Below are 17,343 nucleotides of genomic sequence, written 5' to 3'. Positions count from 1 at the left end.
GAATGGAAGACGATAATAGAAGCCAGACTTGTTCGCACTGTAAAATGATATTTATCCACTGAGCCACGAAATTAAACACGTTCCGAGTGGCCTTAGGCTATTGAGCACAGTTGATGCTGGCCTTCACTTGAGATGCGGGCAGGCAGTGGCTGGTCTAATTAAACACTCGGCAGTGCCTCAGCGGCTCTAGAATGCCAAGCGAGCTGAGCTGGCCTGATCTGAGTTGAGGTACGACGGGCTGGCGTGAGGCGCCGTGAAAGCTGACAGCCGCGTCGGCCGACCTCGAGGCCGCATCGGCTGCAGTGCCAGCGACAGCGGTCGCTCTCACACGGGACGCCGGGGGCAGGACAAGGGAGGGCCAGGCAAGGCCTCCTAATTGGGAAACGAGAAGAGACTAGGCCAGACGAGATCAGTGTCGGCGCCTCCACGGGAAGTTTCCAAAATCACAGCGGGGGCGGTGTTCCCATTCGCTCCTCGGACGTGCGTACAGGGTCTCAGCACTTTCCTTTCCGACATTCCACCTGTGAACGCTCCAGTCGTAATCAGTCCGAGTTGACTTCCGAGTGTGCTTCTTTACTCTATGATATGCCATAACCACTTCAGTCCAAGCTGCTATGGGGAGTCCAAAGAGTCACATGTGACTTAGTAAGAACAACGGCACCACTCACAGATACGAGGCTAATCCGGAAATTAAGGTTACAAGAATTTTTTTTTGAAGTACAGAAAATGAATTTATTTTAATAAAATTTACCTGTTTTGTAGTATAGGGCTTGCATTATTTTTCCGCATAATGACCATTTACCTCGATAAATTTTTTCATCCATGGGACGAGTTTTTGACTCCTGTTTCATAGACGTCTTCGGTTGTCTTTTTCAGCCTGTTCTTCACTTTGATTTTCACCTCGTCGTCGTCGGAAAAGTGTTTTCCCCGAATGTGTTTCATCAATTTAGTGAACAGATGATACTCACCAGGTGCGCGATCGGGGCTGTGAGAGGGGTGGCTTAAAATATCCCAACCAAAGGAAGTCAACAACTCTTGTGTTGCATGAGCGGTGCCAGGACGCAAATTGTCATGAAGGAGACAGACTCCTGTTGTCAGCACCCCGCTACGTTTGTTCTGCATAGCTCTGCGACGGTTCTTCATGATCTCACAATATCTTGCAACATTTATAATTTCACATCTTTCCGAAAAATCAACAAGCAGAACCCCATTTGTCCGAAAACACTGACACCATGATTTTCCTCGTAGTTTACTGAGTTTTGAATTTTTTGGCTGAACGAGCATGGGCATGGCTTCACTGATTGTCGTTTGCCCTCTAGAGTATGGTGATAAGCCCGAGATTCATCTCCTGTCACAATAGACTTGAGAAAAGCCTCGCTTTCAATCTGAAAACTGTCAAGAAATACACGAGTGGCACTGACTCTGTTGATTTTGTGTGTTTCGGTAAGCATCTTGGGCACTATCGCGCATACAACTTGTGATAATTTAGTCAACCAGTTACGATTTCTAAATGAGATGTCGTGCCTTACCGAGTACATCCGAGAAGGACCGAGCGCCGGCCGGTGTGGCCGAGCGGTTCTAGGCGCTACAGTCTGGAACCGCGCGATCGCTACGGTCGCAGGTTCGAATCCTGCCTCGGGCATGGATGTGTGTGATGTCCTTAGGTTAGTTAGGTTTAAGTAATTCTAAGTTCTAGGGGACTGATGACGTCAGAAGTTAAGTCCCATGGTGCTCAGAGCCATTTGAACCTAGACCGGCTGCTGAAAATGTGGCAGTGAGTCTGTTGTGTATTCTTGGAAGGCAGGTGTGGATGTTCTTGAGTTTTGATGTCCTTTGTGCACAGTGCCACTATCATCCGTTGTGGTCGTCCAACATGGTCGAACAGAATCTTGAGAACAAGTGCGTCTGCTTTCACGTTCCCACAAAGTCCAACATTGAGTCACTCACACATCTGAATGCCCCTCAGATCTTGACTTATATCTACATTTACAGCTACGTCATGCTCCTCAAGCCACATAACGGTGTGTGCCAGAGAGTGCTTCTGGTACCATTAACTGATCCTCCCTTCCCTGTTCCAGTCGCGAATGGCGTGCGGAAAGAATGTTTGTCTATCAGCGTCTGTATTAGCTCAAATTTTTCGAATTATCTCGACGTCGTCTTTTCGCAAGATGTGGTGTGGAAGGAAGTAATACGTTGTCTAATTCTTCCCAGAAAGAGGTGCCCCGAAATTTCAATAGTAAACCTCTCTGTGATGCACAATACTTCTCTTGTAATGTCGGCCACTGGAGTTTGTTGAGCATCTATGTAACGCTCTGGCATCGACTAAACGATCCGGCAACGAAACACGCCGCTCTTCATTGGACCTTCTCTATCTCTTCTACCAGTTCCACTTGGTAAGGATCCTGTATTGATGAACAGTACTCAAGAATCGTCAGGACATGCGCATTCTAAGCCACTTACTTCGTGGACGCCGGCCACTGTGGCACTGGTCGCAGGTTCGAATCCTGCCTCGGGCATGGATGTGTGTGTTGTCTTTAGGTTAGTTAGGTTTAATTAGTTCTAAGTCTATGGGACTGATGACCTCAGATTTTAAGTCCCAGAGTGCTTAGAGCCATTTGAACCATTTTACTTCGTGGATGAGTTACATTTCCTTAAGAATGTCAGTATGGCACCTACTTCTCCTACTAATTTTTCTATGTGACGAATCCACTTCAGGTCGCTCTGGATAGTTGCTCCTAGATATTTTACGGTAGATACTGGGTCCAGCAGTTTGTCATCAACAGTGTAGTTGTATAGTAGCCGATTTCTTTTCCTGTTTATGATCTATACATTGCATTTATTTACGTTCAGAGTCAACTGCCAGAGCCTTCACCATTCATCAACCCTCTGAAGCTCATTCAACAGTTCGATACCGTCTTCTGGCATTGCTGTTTGCTTATAGACAACCACATTACCCGCGAAGAAAGAGCTTCTGATGCTCTCTACTAGATCATTTATATACTTTGTGAACAGTAACGGACCTTACATACCTCCTTGGGGGTACTTCGGAAATTACCTTTACATCTGTCGATTTTGTTCCATTAGGAGCCATTTGCTGAGTCCTGTCTGCAGGGACGTTTGAATCCAGTAGCAAATATCGCGCGATTCGACTAGCCGGAGAAATGGAGACGCGCAATGAGGTCCCTTTCAACCTCTGCAGATTCAGATAATGCTCTCTCTCTCTCTCTTTGGTATGTAGTGTCTCGGTATTCTTTGTAGTGGTCACTTAACATCTGACGTAATTCAGGACCTCATATACACTACCACGCCTGGTAACAACACTAAATACGATCAAAAATAATGCACCGTGTGTGCAGTTCTACTTGTCAGAGAATTGCAACTCTAGCTATTTACATACCAACCGAAGGTGTGTAGGTGAAAGAAATTACATCGACATCCGACCGTATCTTCTGGAGTTTCACATATTTTATGAGGCAGTGTGCACTGGAATGCATGGATTTGGGCTCAGACAGTATCATCAGTTGAGGAGGAGAAGTTATGGAAATAAGGTAATTCAATTTAGCTACCAAGGATCTCTGCCAGTCGTTGCCACAAGTAGACGTTATGTCAGATCTTTAGTTAGCTCCGTCTAGCCGAGTCTTCACGAGAGTGGCATTACGCTGTTGGAAAGGTCTGAGGTAATCTGACGTGGTTGGGCACGTCTTGTCGCTGGCGACACTGCAGGGATTTTCCGCGGCGGACAGTGGCTGAGCGACCGCAGAAACACGTTCTGCTGCCGGAGAAGCGCGAGGAGCGGTCGCCGGGCCGCTCATTTGAATAGAAATCCCGCGACGCTCCCGTGATGGTCGGCGCACTAATCCCCACACCTACAGCGACGCGGCTTCTGCAGGCTGCGTTCCCAGCCAGCACTGCCGCGCGGACGCCCCCAGTGAGATCCGGCCAGCAGGTGTTCACCCTCACTCTCTAAACGCTGGGAAACGAGCTTCGCCACCAGTTACCCACATCATCCACAATCATGTCTGTACACTGGGAATCAATATGTCTAGATGGTGGTAGCTCACTCTAGTGTGACTCATGTTTGACACGGGTAGATGTCAGGAGCTTACACTTCTCCCCTCCTTGCGTCCGCAACTCGGAACGACTTCTTTCTTGTGACAATTAGTCTGATATGACATTGTCGTATTACATTTGCCCCTCTATTGCATTATTGGTTGATAAAAGACACATGAGATGAAATATCATCTTAATTAGTGTAATTGCGACATTATATTTCCATAACTGTTTGTTGCTGTTGTTGTTGTGGTCTTCAGTCCTGAGACTGGTTTGATGCAGGTCTCCATGCTACTCTATCCTGTGCAACCTTCTTCATCTCCCAGTACCTACTGCAGCCTACATCCTTCTGAATCTGCTTAGTGCATTCATCTCTTGGTCCCCTCTACGATTTTTACCCTCCACGCTGCCCTCCAATACTAAATTGGTGATCCCTCGATGTCTCAGAACATGTTCTACCAACTGATCCCTTCTTCTAGTCAAGTTGTGCCACAAGCTCCTCTTCTCCCCAATTCTATTCAATACCTCCTCATTAGTTATGTGATCTACCCATCTAAGCTTCAGCATTCTTCTGTAGCACCCCATATCAAAAGCTTCTAGTCTCTTCTTGTCTAAACTATTCATCGTCCACGTTTCACATCGATACATGGCTACACTCCATACAAATACTTTCAGAAACGACTTCCTTACTTACTGTAAGGGCAGTATGAACATTTTTTAATTATTATGCATACAGGTTGTTACAAAAAGGTACGGCAAAACTTTCAGGAAACATTCCTCACACACAAATAAAGAAAAGACGTTATGTGGACATGTATCCGGAAACGCTTAGTTTCCACGTTAGAGCTCATTTTAGTTTAGTCGGTATGTACTGTACTTCCTCGATTCACCGCCAGTCGGCCAATTGAAGGAAGGTAATGTTGACTTCGGTGCTTGTGTTGACATGCGACTCATTGCGCTACAGTACTAGCATAAAGCACATCAGTACGTAGCATCAACAGGTTAGTGTTCATCACGAACGTGATTTTGCAGTCAGTGCAATGTTTACAAATGCGGAGTTGGCAGATGCCCATTTGATGTATGGATTAGCACGGGGCAATAGCCGTGGCGCGTTCCTTTTTATCGTGACAGATTTCCAGGACGAAGGTGTCCCGACAGGAAGACGTTCGAAGCAATTGATCGGTGTCTTAGGGAGCACGGAACATTCCAGCCTATGACTCGCGACTGGGGAAGACCTAGAACGAGGAGGACACCTGCAATGGACGAGGCAATTCTTCGTGCAGTTGACGATAACCCTAATGTCAGCGTCAGAGAAGTTGCTGCTGTACAAGGTAACGTTGACCACGTCACTGTATGGAGAGTGCTACGGGAGAACCAGTTGTTTCCGTACCGTGTACAGCTTCTGCAGGTACAATCAGCAGCTGATTGGCCTCCACGGGTACGCTTCTGCGAATGGTTCATCCAACAATGTGTCAATCCTCATTTCAGTGCAAATGTTCTCTTTACGGATGAGGCTTCATTCCAACGTGATCAAATTGTAAATTTTCACAATCAACATGTGTGGGCTGACGAGAATCCTCACGCAGTTGTGCAATCACGTCATCAACACAGATTATCTGTGAACGTTCGGGCAGGCATTGTTGGTGATGTCTCGATTGGGCCCCATGTTCTTCCACCTACGCTCAATGGAGCACGTTATCATGATTTCATACGGGATACTCTACCTGTGCTGCTAGAACATGGGCCTTTACAAGTACGACACAACATGTGGTTCATGCACGATGGAGTTCCTGCGCATTTCAGTCGAAGTGTTCGTACGCTTCTCAACAACAGATTCGGTGACCGATGGATTGGTAGAAGCGGACCAATTCCATGGCCTCCACGCTCTCCTGACCTCAACCCTCTTGCCTTTCGTTTATGGGGGCATTTGAAAGCTCATGTCTACGCAACCCCGGTACCAAATGTAGAGACTCTTCGTGCTCGTATTGTGGACGGCTGTGGTACAATACGCCATTCTCTAGGGCTGCATCAGCGCATCAGGGATTCCATGCGACGGAGGGTAGATGCATGTATCCTCGCTAACGGACAGGCATTTTGAACATTACTTGTAACAAAGTGTTTGAAGTCACGCTGGTACGTTCTGTTGCTGTGTGTTTCCATTCCATGATTAATGTGATTTGAAGAGAAGTAATAAAATGTGCTCTAACATGGAAAGTAAGCGTTTCCGGACACATGTCAACATAACATATTGTCTTTCTTTGTGTGTGAGGAATGTTTCCTGAAAGTTAGGCCGTACCTTTTTGTAACACCCTGTATATCAAAGGTATTTCCTTTACTGTTTATTGTACGCAGCTCGTGGTCGTGCGGTAGCGTTCTCGCTTCCCGCGCCCAGGTTCCCGGGTTCGATTCCCGGTGGGGTCAGGGATTTTCTCTGCCTCGTGATGACTGGGTGTCGTGTGATGTCCTTAGGTTAGTTAGGTTTAAGTAGTTCTAAGTTCTAGGGGACTGATGACCGTAGATGTTAAGTCCCATAGTGCTCAGAGCCATTTGAACCATTTTTTTTTACTGCTTATTCAATTTGTATATTGAGCAAGCAGTAAAGGAAATACCTTTGATATATGCATAATAATTAATAAATGTTCATGCTGCCCTTACAGTAAGCATTTGAAAGACGTTACATTTGTTATGTTGGTTTACTTGAAACCACATTTTCAATCCTTTAATTACACAAGCTACTGCAGTATTGCTATTTCAAAAATAATTACAATACATATTCTTTGTACAAACGCTACCACAGTACCAAATGTACCTTACACTGTCACAGTTCTTACTGGTGTTCGAAACACCGACTGCCTCTGCCTTTTGATACATTTCATTCATTTAATTTTTCACCATTTCATCCCTACATCCTCTTTAGATAGAATTTTAAGTCTGGTATGTTATGTACTCCATATGTTTTGTTTGATTTAGGAAAAAATAAGTAATATGCATTGGGATGAGGTATATCAGCCATCTCAAAGGGACTTTTGTATGTATCAAAAAATCTTAGAAATTATTTAGTAGTTTGTTTAGATTTTTTGTGGGATTTGACCATCACGAGGTCCTCTATCTCTACTTTAGTTAATTTCCTTTCTCATCATGTCTTTTCTTACGCTTCAACATCTGTTTTTCCTTATGCTCTTTTACTAACTCTTTCTTTTCTGCGAATGTTATATCCTTTCTGAAAGGAAATACAACATTTTCTTCTATAATGTTAGCTTCTTTTTCTCCCATTATTATTTCATTGGTTTTAAATCCTGTGCTTTCATGTCTCAGATTATCCAAAATATTTTCTACTTCAGATATATATTTTCCCCAACTGCTATGCCTGTCAAGACAAAATGTCCCACAACGCCTCGCTGTCTCCCTCACATAGAGCTTTGTTGGATTGCCAGTGGCATGATATGCTGCTATATACCTTAGTTCTACTCCTTGTTCCTGCATATTGCACTTTCATTTCGGGGAAGTGAATTGAGACCCACTGTCTGATAGTACGTCACCTGATTTACCTACTTTTACAAAATAGTCTTTAACAGGGTATAACTTTATAAATTTAGAAAATACATCAAGTGCTACTCGAATATAACAAAAACACCCTGACGTCTTTGCTAGTGGACCATAGAAATCCAAAGCCACGATTCCTAGCATTTCTTTGGTTGGCGTAGATTGCATCAGACCCCTACTCTTTTGATTACTTACTTTGATTTTCTGGCAAAGGTCATATGTTTTCTCCTAGACATATTCTTAAAGTACACTCACTCGATTACGTTTTCTAAATACTTCTCTGTTCCACAGTGTCCATAACTGAAATGGATACAAGCAGTTAATGTTACATGTTCCTCTGGCCAGCATGTTCTCCAAATATCAATTGTTTCCTCTTTCCTTCTAAACAATAGTCCATTAAAAATACAGCAATATTTCTGAATCTTGACATTACATTTTTGCCTAAGTTCTGTCTCAACTAGTACCAAGGTTGGTCCTCATTTTGATCGTCTCTTAAATTTTTACAAATGTGTTTGATTTCTTTTTTGGTGTTTCACCGCTTTTATATAACAGATTCTCTTATAGCCCTCTTCTCCTAATACTCCATCCTCTGGTCTTATTCCTGAGGGTAACCTGGACAAAGCATCTGGTAGAATGTTTTGTTCACCTTTCATATAGTTCATTTCAATGTCAACTTGTTATAAATATAACAAACATCATGTCAGTCTAGTATGTACTAGCTAACATTTGTTAAGAATTGTTAGTGCCTGAGGGTCTGTATACACTATCACTTTGTGTCCCCACGAAAAGTTGTAAAATTTTTTAAATGTCCAAATTATTACTGAAGCATCCTTTTCTGAAATGGTGTTCAATGTTGTGCTTGCAAATGCTACGGATTTTCTTTCTTCATGCCCGTCTCGATTAACTATTTGCAATAAGTGTACTCCTTATTCGTATGCACAGTGTTGGTCTCTAAGCAAAATGGAAATCTTGAGTCTTGATGGTTCAGATACCGTCTTCGCCGAGTTTTTGTTTCAACTGTTCAAATGCTGTCATTCTTATGTCCAAATAAAGGCTTTACTTTTCTTTTCTGAGTAATTCAGTGCTGTACTATTAAAAGTCTGATATCACACAAATTTTTGAAAGCATCTGCATAATCCTAGAAATGTCTTCTACATTTGGGGACCAGGAATTCTTTAACTGCTCTAATTTTCTCATGGTCTTCAGTGATTCCCTGACTACTAATTAGATATCCTACAAACATAATTTCACTTTTCACGAATTCAGATTTCCTTAATTGTAAAGTCATTCCTGCTTTATGCGAGGCCTGAAACACTTATCTTAACAAATTACTGTTCCTCCCAACTCTTCGTCGTTCTCACTATATATCATTCATGTATACAGTAATTGTGCTTCTCAGCTCATTGCCTAATACTTTATCGAAAGCCTGTATAAATATGGATACTGATATGTTTAAGTGAAATGGCACTACACAATATTAGTACCATTTCGTTCCAAATAAAAAAGCTGCCCATTCCCTATATTCTTTAGCCAAGTGCATCTACCAGTGCTCCACTATTAAATCGATGCTGCTCAGATATTTAATTCCATAAAAATTTTGTATTATGTCATCTAAACTATCCAGTTCGTTGCACCCTCTTTCAGTTATTGAATTCACTTTTGTGGCATATAGTACCACTCTGTTTCCACTATCCTTTTTTTGTACACACATTATGTGGTTATTATAGTTGCTTTTACTTATTTCTATAACTTATAACTTTTCTTCTTTCTGCCATTCAGTAATATCAGTTACTTCATGCACCTCTTGTTGAAATAATTTCTCTTTGTCTAACCTGAGCCTATAATAATTTTTATGATTAAATTAACAACTACCAAAACCACATTTTCCATCGAACAGTTACCAGTTTTAAAAGACAAATACACTTGTTTCCTCACAAGATTGCATAATTTTCCTGTGTCACTCACAGTCTTAAGTCCAGATACAGACATTACTGGAATTTCATATTTACCAGTTACCTGTTTCCACAGAGATTCAGAAATACATGCTGTTTCAATACCAGTATCTATTTAATACATATTCACTCACAGCATATAACTGTACACTTATTAAAGGTCAACTTAAGCTAATTGAGTATCAATCTTCCTCTTCGATCGTGTAGGCCAGGGTGGAAAGGGCTATAGCACGATTGTTTTGTTATTGATTTTTTTCCCTTCCGACCCAACACTTTCATTACCCATTTTATCATTATCGTACTGGTCTTCACTTGAATCACACCCATTGGACGACTCCTCTTGCATTTCCTGTCTATTGTGTGCACTCTCACTACACACTCTGTTCTATTACCGCCTCATCACTCTCGCCGCTACTAGTTTCATTATCATCACTTTGATCATAGGAATTCCCTACTGATTCCTCCTCCTCACTAAAGGCTTCGAGGATATCCTCAGTATTCTCCTCTAATTAATTATAACACCTTTCTTCAATTTTCTCATTTCTACTTCGCATGTCTTCTCTTCTTTCCCCCCTATACTCAGTTACACCTGTACACATTAGTTTCTTACCCACTGAACATATGCTTCCTTTTCACTAGTATTTTTATGGCAGTTATTCTCTATAGCCTCTTCTCCTACTACTTTTCCTGTGCTACTATTAGTTACTTTCCCTATTAATTTGCAAGTCTCAGATTTCTGCTTTTTGGGGATTCCCTCTTTATTATTGGTTTTGTTACTTTGTTCCTTCCATTCTCAAAATGGCAAGATATTATTTACATTCACATTATATACACTTCTTAACTTATAATACCTCTTCAGCTCCTTTTATCCACAAAATTCCGGTAGACCTCATACCCACTTTAATTTAGAGTCCCTTTCTCTTTTCCTCCACTGATTTATATCTTTTGGTACCAAGCGTGGTATTCATTATTCCTACTTTTATTGCAATAATTTACTCGCTACTTACTGTACTAAATATTATTATTAAAATTATTATTCTAGTGATAATGTTGGTTCTCCTGATGCTGCTGTTGGGGCCTACCCCTATGTTCCACTCCAGCTCAACTCTTCACTTTGGCGGACCCTCATTTTCTGACGTGCTGGGGTCTGCAATTGTGACTACATCTATTTCCATAATCTCTTTGGCCTCTCCTACCTCTGTTGGTTCTCACTGATCTCATTCCATATTCTTGTTTGTTGTCATTTATACCGTTATTGTTATTGCTATTATTATAATACTATCTAGTCTCGTTATGGTTTTGGGGCCTATTTTCATTGGCCCTATTCCACACATGAAGTTCACCTACTGGCCTCAAGAAATCTTTCCTATCAGAATCTCCCAAACTAATGTAACCTTCACGGTTCAGTGATTCCAGAGGAAAAATTCGTAAACAATTCGGTAAATGGAGCGTTGTATACGTATTTAAGGCCTTTTAAGGAGCACCATGGCAAACTGCGAAACTGTTCGTCGCCCAGTCTCACCTGGGTGGTTGATCTTTTACGTGTCCCTAAAGACGATGTGACATTTATTCGACTTACAAAGTAGAGGGCAAGCTTATCCCTAAATAACATCCCATCGCCAACACGTTTCCAGTATCGATACTGTCGAACATCCTCAAGTCTTCTTCGACTGTATGTAGTGGCTACCCTGCAGGCGGGTACTACTGTGAAGTCATTTTTTCAACATGGGTGTCTGAAAATCTTTGTCGGCTATGTATTGCAAAACACGAGATGTATTTGCATGGCAACTTCGCCGATTCATTGAATTATTACTCCAAGAACGTATAACGTAAATTTCGAGGTTTGTCGAATACTGATGTGGTAGGTTGTAGGAACGTACGCCGAGTCACGCTGAATCGGCATTAGGCGACTAGGCGTTTGACTTCCACGATACAATGTGAACAATGGAAGTGTGTAGGCTATGTGAAAGAGCGTAAATCGATCGTGTATAATAAGGTACCTAGTTGAGTACACTGCTTGCTTTGCTTTGGAAAGTTTGCTTTGCAGCACAAGATTGGCCGGAGATTGCTACTGCTGGGGTACCACAGAAGACGACTCATATTTGTGCCAATGTTGGCGTAACGCCGTAGTCAGGGGACGTGTGGCTAACGTTTCGAACCTTAGTCAACGGGAGAGGGTTTCTGATGGCATGAACCATAGTTCCTTCTGCATGAAATCAATGGTTCCAACAACGTGGAGAGGAAGGAAGCGCTAGAGTTTAACATCTCGTATACAGCTACATCCACATGCGCATTCCACAAACCACTGTACAGTGCATGGCGGAGGACACACCGTACCAATCTAATCGATTTCTTTCTACTTCATTCGACTGGTGGCTGAGGGCAAACAGTCTGTATGCTGTCGCCTTGCTTTCGTGATGCCTACTCAAGATATACGATTCTGCCAAAACAAAAAACAAAAAAAAACAAAAAAAAAAAAACAAAAAAACTGTTACACAGTCTTCGTCAAGTGCAGTTTCTCTAAATTTATTCAACAGGGTTTGATGAAAACTATGTCGTCTTTCCTGCAAGGATTCCCATTTAAATTGCTCAAGTATTTCTATTAGAGTTTCGTATGGACTACAGTGCTATACCGACCAATTAGGAGCCTAGCGGTGCTTCACTGAATTAGTTCGATATTATTTACCAAGGGTGCTTGATGATAACTCTAAAACTTCAAACAGTATTGTAGAATTGGCCGCAGTAACGTCATATATGCCAATTTCCTTCGTAGAAACGTTAAATTTTCCCACAACCCTGACGAAAAATCAAAGCCTCTCCTCCACCTTTCCTGATACTGACTTGGCAAGATCGTTTCCTTAATATTGCATGTCAGTGTTGCTTCTAGATACTTACACGATGTAAGATGCTCAAGATATTCACCACTAATCGTCTACCCAGTACAGGGTTCTTCCTCTGTTTTACGCGTCATTCTACATTCGCCTACATTTGAAAGGAACCATTCAATACTTAACTGGGAATTTCGTCGAAGCCTTTCTGCAATTCCTTACGATCACATCGTCAATGAATCTGTGTGATAAGTCGTATATGTTAAGTGAAAACATCAGATCTGCAGTTACTCTTCCAGTGAAACAGATTACGTGCAGTATAAGACACTGAGTTCTATTAATCAAATATTCCTTGAGCCATTCCTACACTCTGTGTGAGCATATGTTGATTAGTAGCCGATGACGTAACGTACGCTATCTGATCAGGGGATCCATACCGAAACCAGAGAAGGTAGTGATATTGTACGCTGTGGTCTCCAGCAAAGTCGACTTTCTAACTCATTGCAAAAATGTTCCACTGGGTCCAGATCGATTCTCTAGGCAGGCCAGTCCATCTGATGTTTTGTCCATTCTCATGGATGCTGCTCTATGACAGGGTGCAGTGTCAGACCCATGCAAACATTTATCGTCTCCGAACCCTTCCTCTGCTATGCCAAACACACAGTGCTGTAAAATGTATATACATCCTTCCACAATTGGCGTCTTCTTCAGCGCATTGGGGGACCACATCCTAAGCACGAACAATACTCCCATACTGTAACACTACCTCCTTCGTGCTCCAGCGTTGGCACTATTCGCGATGGCAGGTAAGGTTCTCCAGGCATTCGCCAAAACCAAACCTTTCCTTCAGATTCATCGCACCAAGTCACTCGTTACCAGTCATACACTGTCCAGCGGCGTCCCGCTTTACATCATCACAAGCATCGCTTTGCGCTGACAACAGAAATGTATGGCTTCTGAGGACCTGCTAGGTATTGTGCCCCATTGTTTTTAACTCCTTACGCATAGTCACTGTGCTAGTTACGCTGGTGCTAGCATCTCGGAATTCACGGCTGATTCCATCCGCTGATTTCATACGATTTTTTATAACCACTGTCTGCAGTTTTCGATGGTCACTGTCCGACAGTACATGAGGCCAACTTAATCTTGGTTTAGCTGTGGTTCTTCCTTCCCGTTTACACTTCACAATCACAACACCAATAGTCGACTTGGGCTGCTTTAAAATGGTTGAAATGTCTGTGATTGATTTGTTTGTCAGGTGACATCCAAAGACCAGTCGACGCTCGAGGTCACTGAGCTATCCTGCTGTTACTGTTTCAATACTGACAAGAGAATGTTGTTCGATACAGTTCCGCACTGTCGCCTGATAAACAAAGTAAGAGCCTACGGAACAACAGACCATCTGAGTGGCTGGATTGAAGAGTTTTTAGCAAACAGAACACAGCATGTTGTTCTCAATGGAGAGACGTCTACAGACGTAGAAGTAACCTCTGGCGTGCCTCAGGGGAGTGTTATGGGACCATTGCTTTTCACAATATATATAAATGACCTAGTAGATAGTGTCAGAAGTTCCATGCGGCTTTTCGCGGATGATGCTGTAGTATACAGAGAAATTGCATCGAAATGCAGAAAGATCTGCAGCGGATAGGCACTTGGTGCAGGGAGTGGCAACTGACCCTTAACATAGACAAATGTAATGTATTGCGAATACATAGAAAGAAGGATCCTTTACTGTATGATTATATGATAGCGGAACAAACACTGGTAGCAGTTACTTCTGTAAAATATCTGGGAGTATGTGTACGGAATGATTTGAAGTCGAATGATCATATAAAATTAATTGTTGGTAAGGCGGGTGTCAGGTTGAGATTCATTATGAGAGTCCTTGGAAAATGTAGTCCATCAACAAAAGAGGTGGCTTACAAAACACTCGTTCGACATATACTTGAGTATTGCTCATCAGTGTGTGATCCGTACCAGGTCGGGTTGACGGAGAGATAGAGAAGATCCAAAGAAGAGCGGCATGTTTCGTGATAGCGTTACGGAGATGTTTAGCAAACTCAAGTGGCAGACTCTGCAAGAGAGGCGCTCTGCATCGCGGTGTAGCTTACTGTCCAGGTTTCGAGAGGGTGCGTTTCTGGATGAGGTATCAAATATATTGGTTCAAATGGCTCTGAGCACTATGGGACTTAAGTTCTGAGGTCATCAGTCCCCTAGAACTTAGAACTACTTAAACCTAACTAGTCTAAGGACATCACACACATCCATGCCCGAGGCAGGATTCGAACCTGCGACCGTAGTGGTCGCGCGGTTCCAGACTGTAGTCCTAGAACCGCTCGGCCACTCCGGCCGGCTCGAATATATTGCTTTCCCCTACTTATACCTCCCGAGGAGATCACGAATGTAAAATTAGAGAGATTCGAACGCGCAAGGAGGCTTTCCGGCGGTCGCTCTTCCCGCGAACCATGCGCGACTTTAACAGGAAAGGGAGGTAATGACAGTGGCACGTAAAGTGCCCTCCGCCACACACCGTTGGGTGGCTTGCGTAGTATAAATGTAGATGTAGAATTCTCGCGGCCTGCGTTGATACTGGCGGGCCCCCTCTCATGACATCTAGTGGTCAGTTCTCCATTACACGCGAGTATCCAGATACTTTTCATCAGATACTGTACACGCCCACGTAGACAGGAATGGGGAAGGAAAGTGGCCTTGCGTATTGAGACGAACCATCCCGGAATTTGCCAAAACATAATTAGAGGGAAAGGAACGAAAATTTAACCAGAAGGACTGTCGAAAGTTTGCAGTTCGTAACTGCCAGTGGCTTCGCAGACTCTATAGGTGGGTTAGAAGACGTGGAGCCTGTGAGGAGAATGTAACCAGTGGGAACGTGTGTGGAAGAAGCGCCGCGAATCGCGGAGAAAACGGCGGCTGCGCACTGGCTGACCTGGAGGTTGGTGGAGGCGGCGGCCCGGGGTCGTGGCATTCCGGGATGACACCACAGCCGCAGCCGCGGAGAAAGCCGCTGCCGCTGGAGGCCCGCGAGGCGTGACCCCGCCGCGCACAGTGGCTCTTCGCCTCTTCGCGGGTCACCGGGCCAAGCGGCCGCTCCCAGCACGGCGCCCACGCGCCAACTCGGCGATCCGCCCCGCAGAAGCCACGGGTGCAGGCCGCGGGTCGCCCCTGCTAATCCCTGCAGTCACCAGCTGTCCCGCCGCTTTCTACGGCTCTTGCTACGCACGCCGGAGAATTTTTATTGTCTTCCTTATGTGCTCGTCACACACGTCTCGTCACATTCAACGTACATTGAAGCGCCAAAGAAAGTGGTATAGGTATGCGTGTTCAAATACAGAGATATGTAAACAGGCAGAAAACGTCACTGCACTCGGCAACGCCTAAATAAGATAACAAGTATCCAACTTTTTGATTTCCAGGTCCTTGTATTGACCGTGTTTGCAGTTAAAATTTTTGGATGTGAGGTCCGCCAGTTATGCAAAACACCGTTTTTCACAGTACCCAAACATGTTTCGGCACAACTGTGCTATCATTAGTGGGTTGTCAGCAGCTCGTGGTCTTGCGGTAGCGTTCTCGCTTCCCGCGCACGGGGCCCCGGGTTCGATTCCCGGCGGGGTCGGGGATTTTCTCTGCCTCGTGATGACTGGATGTTGTGTCTCTTTCATCATCATTTCATCATCATTGACTTGCAAGTCGCCGAAGTGGCGTTAAAGGACTTGCAGTACGGCGGCCGAACTTCCCCGCATGGGGCCTCCCGGCCAACAATGCCATACGATCGTTTCATCAGTGGTTTTTCGTTTTTATTTATAACAAGTGTCTGGCGCAGTTGTTAGATCGGTTATTACTGCTGCCATGGGAGGTTAGCAAGATTTAAGTAAGTTTGAGCGTCGTGCTACAGTCGGCGCACGAGCGATGGGACACAGCATCACCGAGGTAGCGATGAACTGGGGATCTTCCCTAAGACCATTTCACTAGTGTGCCGTCAATATCAGGAATCCGGTAAAGCTTCAAATCTCCGACATTGCTGCCGCCGGATAAAGATCCTGCAAGAACGGGACCAACGACGACCGAACAGAATCGTTCAGAGTGACAGAACTGCAACCCTTCCGCAAACTGCTGCGGATTAAGAAACTTCCTGGCAGATTAAAACTGTGTGCCGGACCGAGACTTGAAGTCGGGACCTTTCCCTTTTGCGACCAAGTGCTCTACCAACTGAGCTACCCAAGCACGATTCACGCCTCGTCCTCACAGCTTTACTTCTGCCAGTACCTCGTCTCCTATCTTCCAAACTTTACAGAAGCTCCCCTGCGAACCTTGCAGAACTAGCACTCCTGAAAGAAAGGATATTGCGAAGACATGGCTTAGCCACAGCCTGGGGGATGTTTCCAGAATGAGATTTTTACTCTGCAGCGGAGTGTGCGCTGATACGAAATTTGCTGCAGATTAAATTGTTGGGCCACAAACAAGTGTAACCTTTCGAACCATTCAGCGAAACATCAAGGATATTGGCTTTCAGAGTCAAAGGCCCAGTCGTGTACCCTTGATAACTGCACGACACATTGCTTGACGCCTCGCCTGGGCCCGTCAACACCGATATTGGACTGTTGGTGACTGGAAACAAGTTACCTGGTCGTACGACTCTCGTTTCACGTTGTAGCGAGTGGATGGTCGTGTACGGGTATGGAGGCAACCTCATGAATCTAAGGACCCTGCATGTCAGCAGGGGACTGTTCAAGCTGGTGGAGATTCTGTAATGGTGTGGGGTGAGTGCAGCTGGAGTGATATGGGACCCCTGATATGTCTAGATACGACTCTGACAGATAACACATACGTAAGCATCCTGTCTGACCACCTCCATCCGCTCATGTGCATTGTGCATTCCGACGGACTAGGGCATTTCCAGCTGGGCAATGCGACACCCCGCACGTCCAGAATTGCTGCAGAGTGGCTGGAGGAAC

At 44.2% G+C, this 17,343-nt stretch overlaps 1 protein-coding gene across 1 annotated transcript in view; it reads left to right on the top strand.

Annotated features, from left to right (window-relative positions):
- LOC124775361 (protein odd-skipped-related 1-like) overlaps nucleotides 1-15,422 on the top strand; it is a 36,833-nt gene extending 21,411 nt beyond the window's left edge. The window contains exon 2 of the mRNA XM_047250193.1: nucleotides 15,212-15,422. Coding sequence (XP_047106149.1) covers nucleotides 15,212-15,422 — 211 coding nt within the window. The remainder of the gene's footprint in view (nucleotides 1-15,211) is intronic.
- Nucleotides 15,423-17,343: the final 1,921 nt, after the last annotated feature.

The sequence above is a fragment of the Schistocerca piceifrons genome, chromosome 2 (assembly GCF_021461385.2).
Source record: "Schistocerca piceifrons isolate TAMUIC-IGC-003096 chromosome 2, iqSchPice1.1, whole genome shotgun sequence".
NCBI lineage: Eukaryota > Metazoa > Arthropoda > Insecta > Orthoptera > Acrididae > Schistocerca > Schistocerca piceifrons.
The sequence above is the reverse complement of the archived record's forward strand: the minus strand, read 5'-3'. Positions and strand labels throughout refer to the sequence as shown.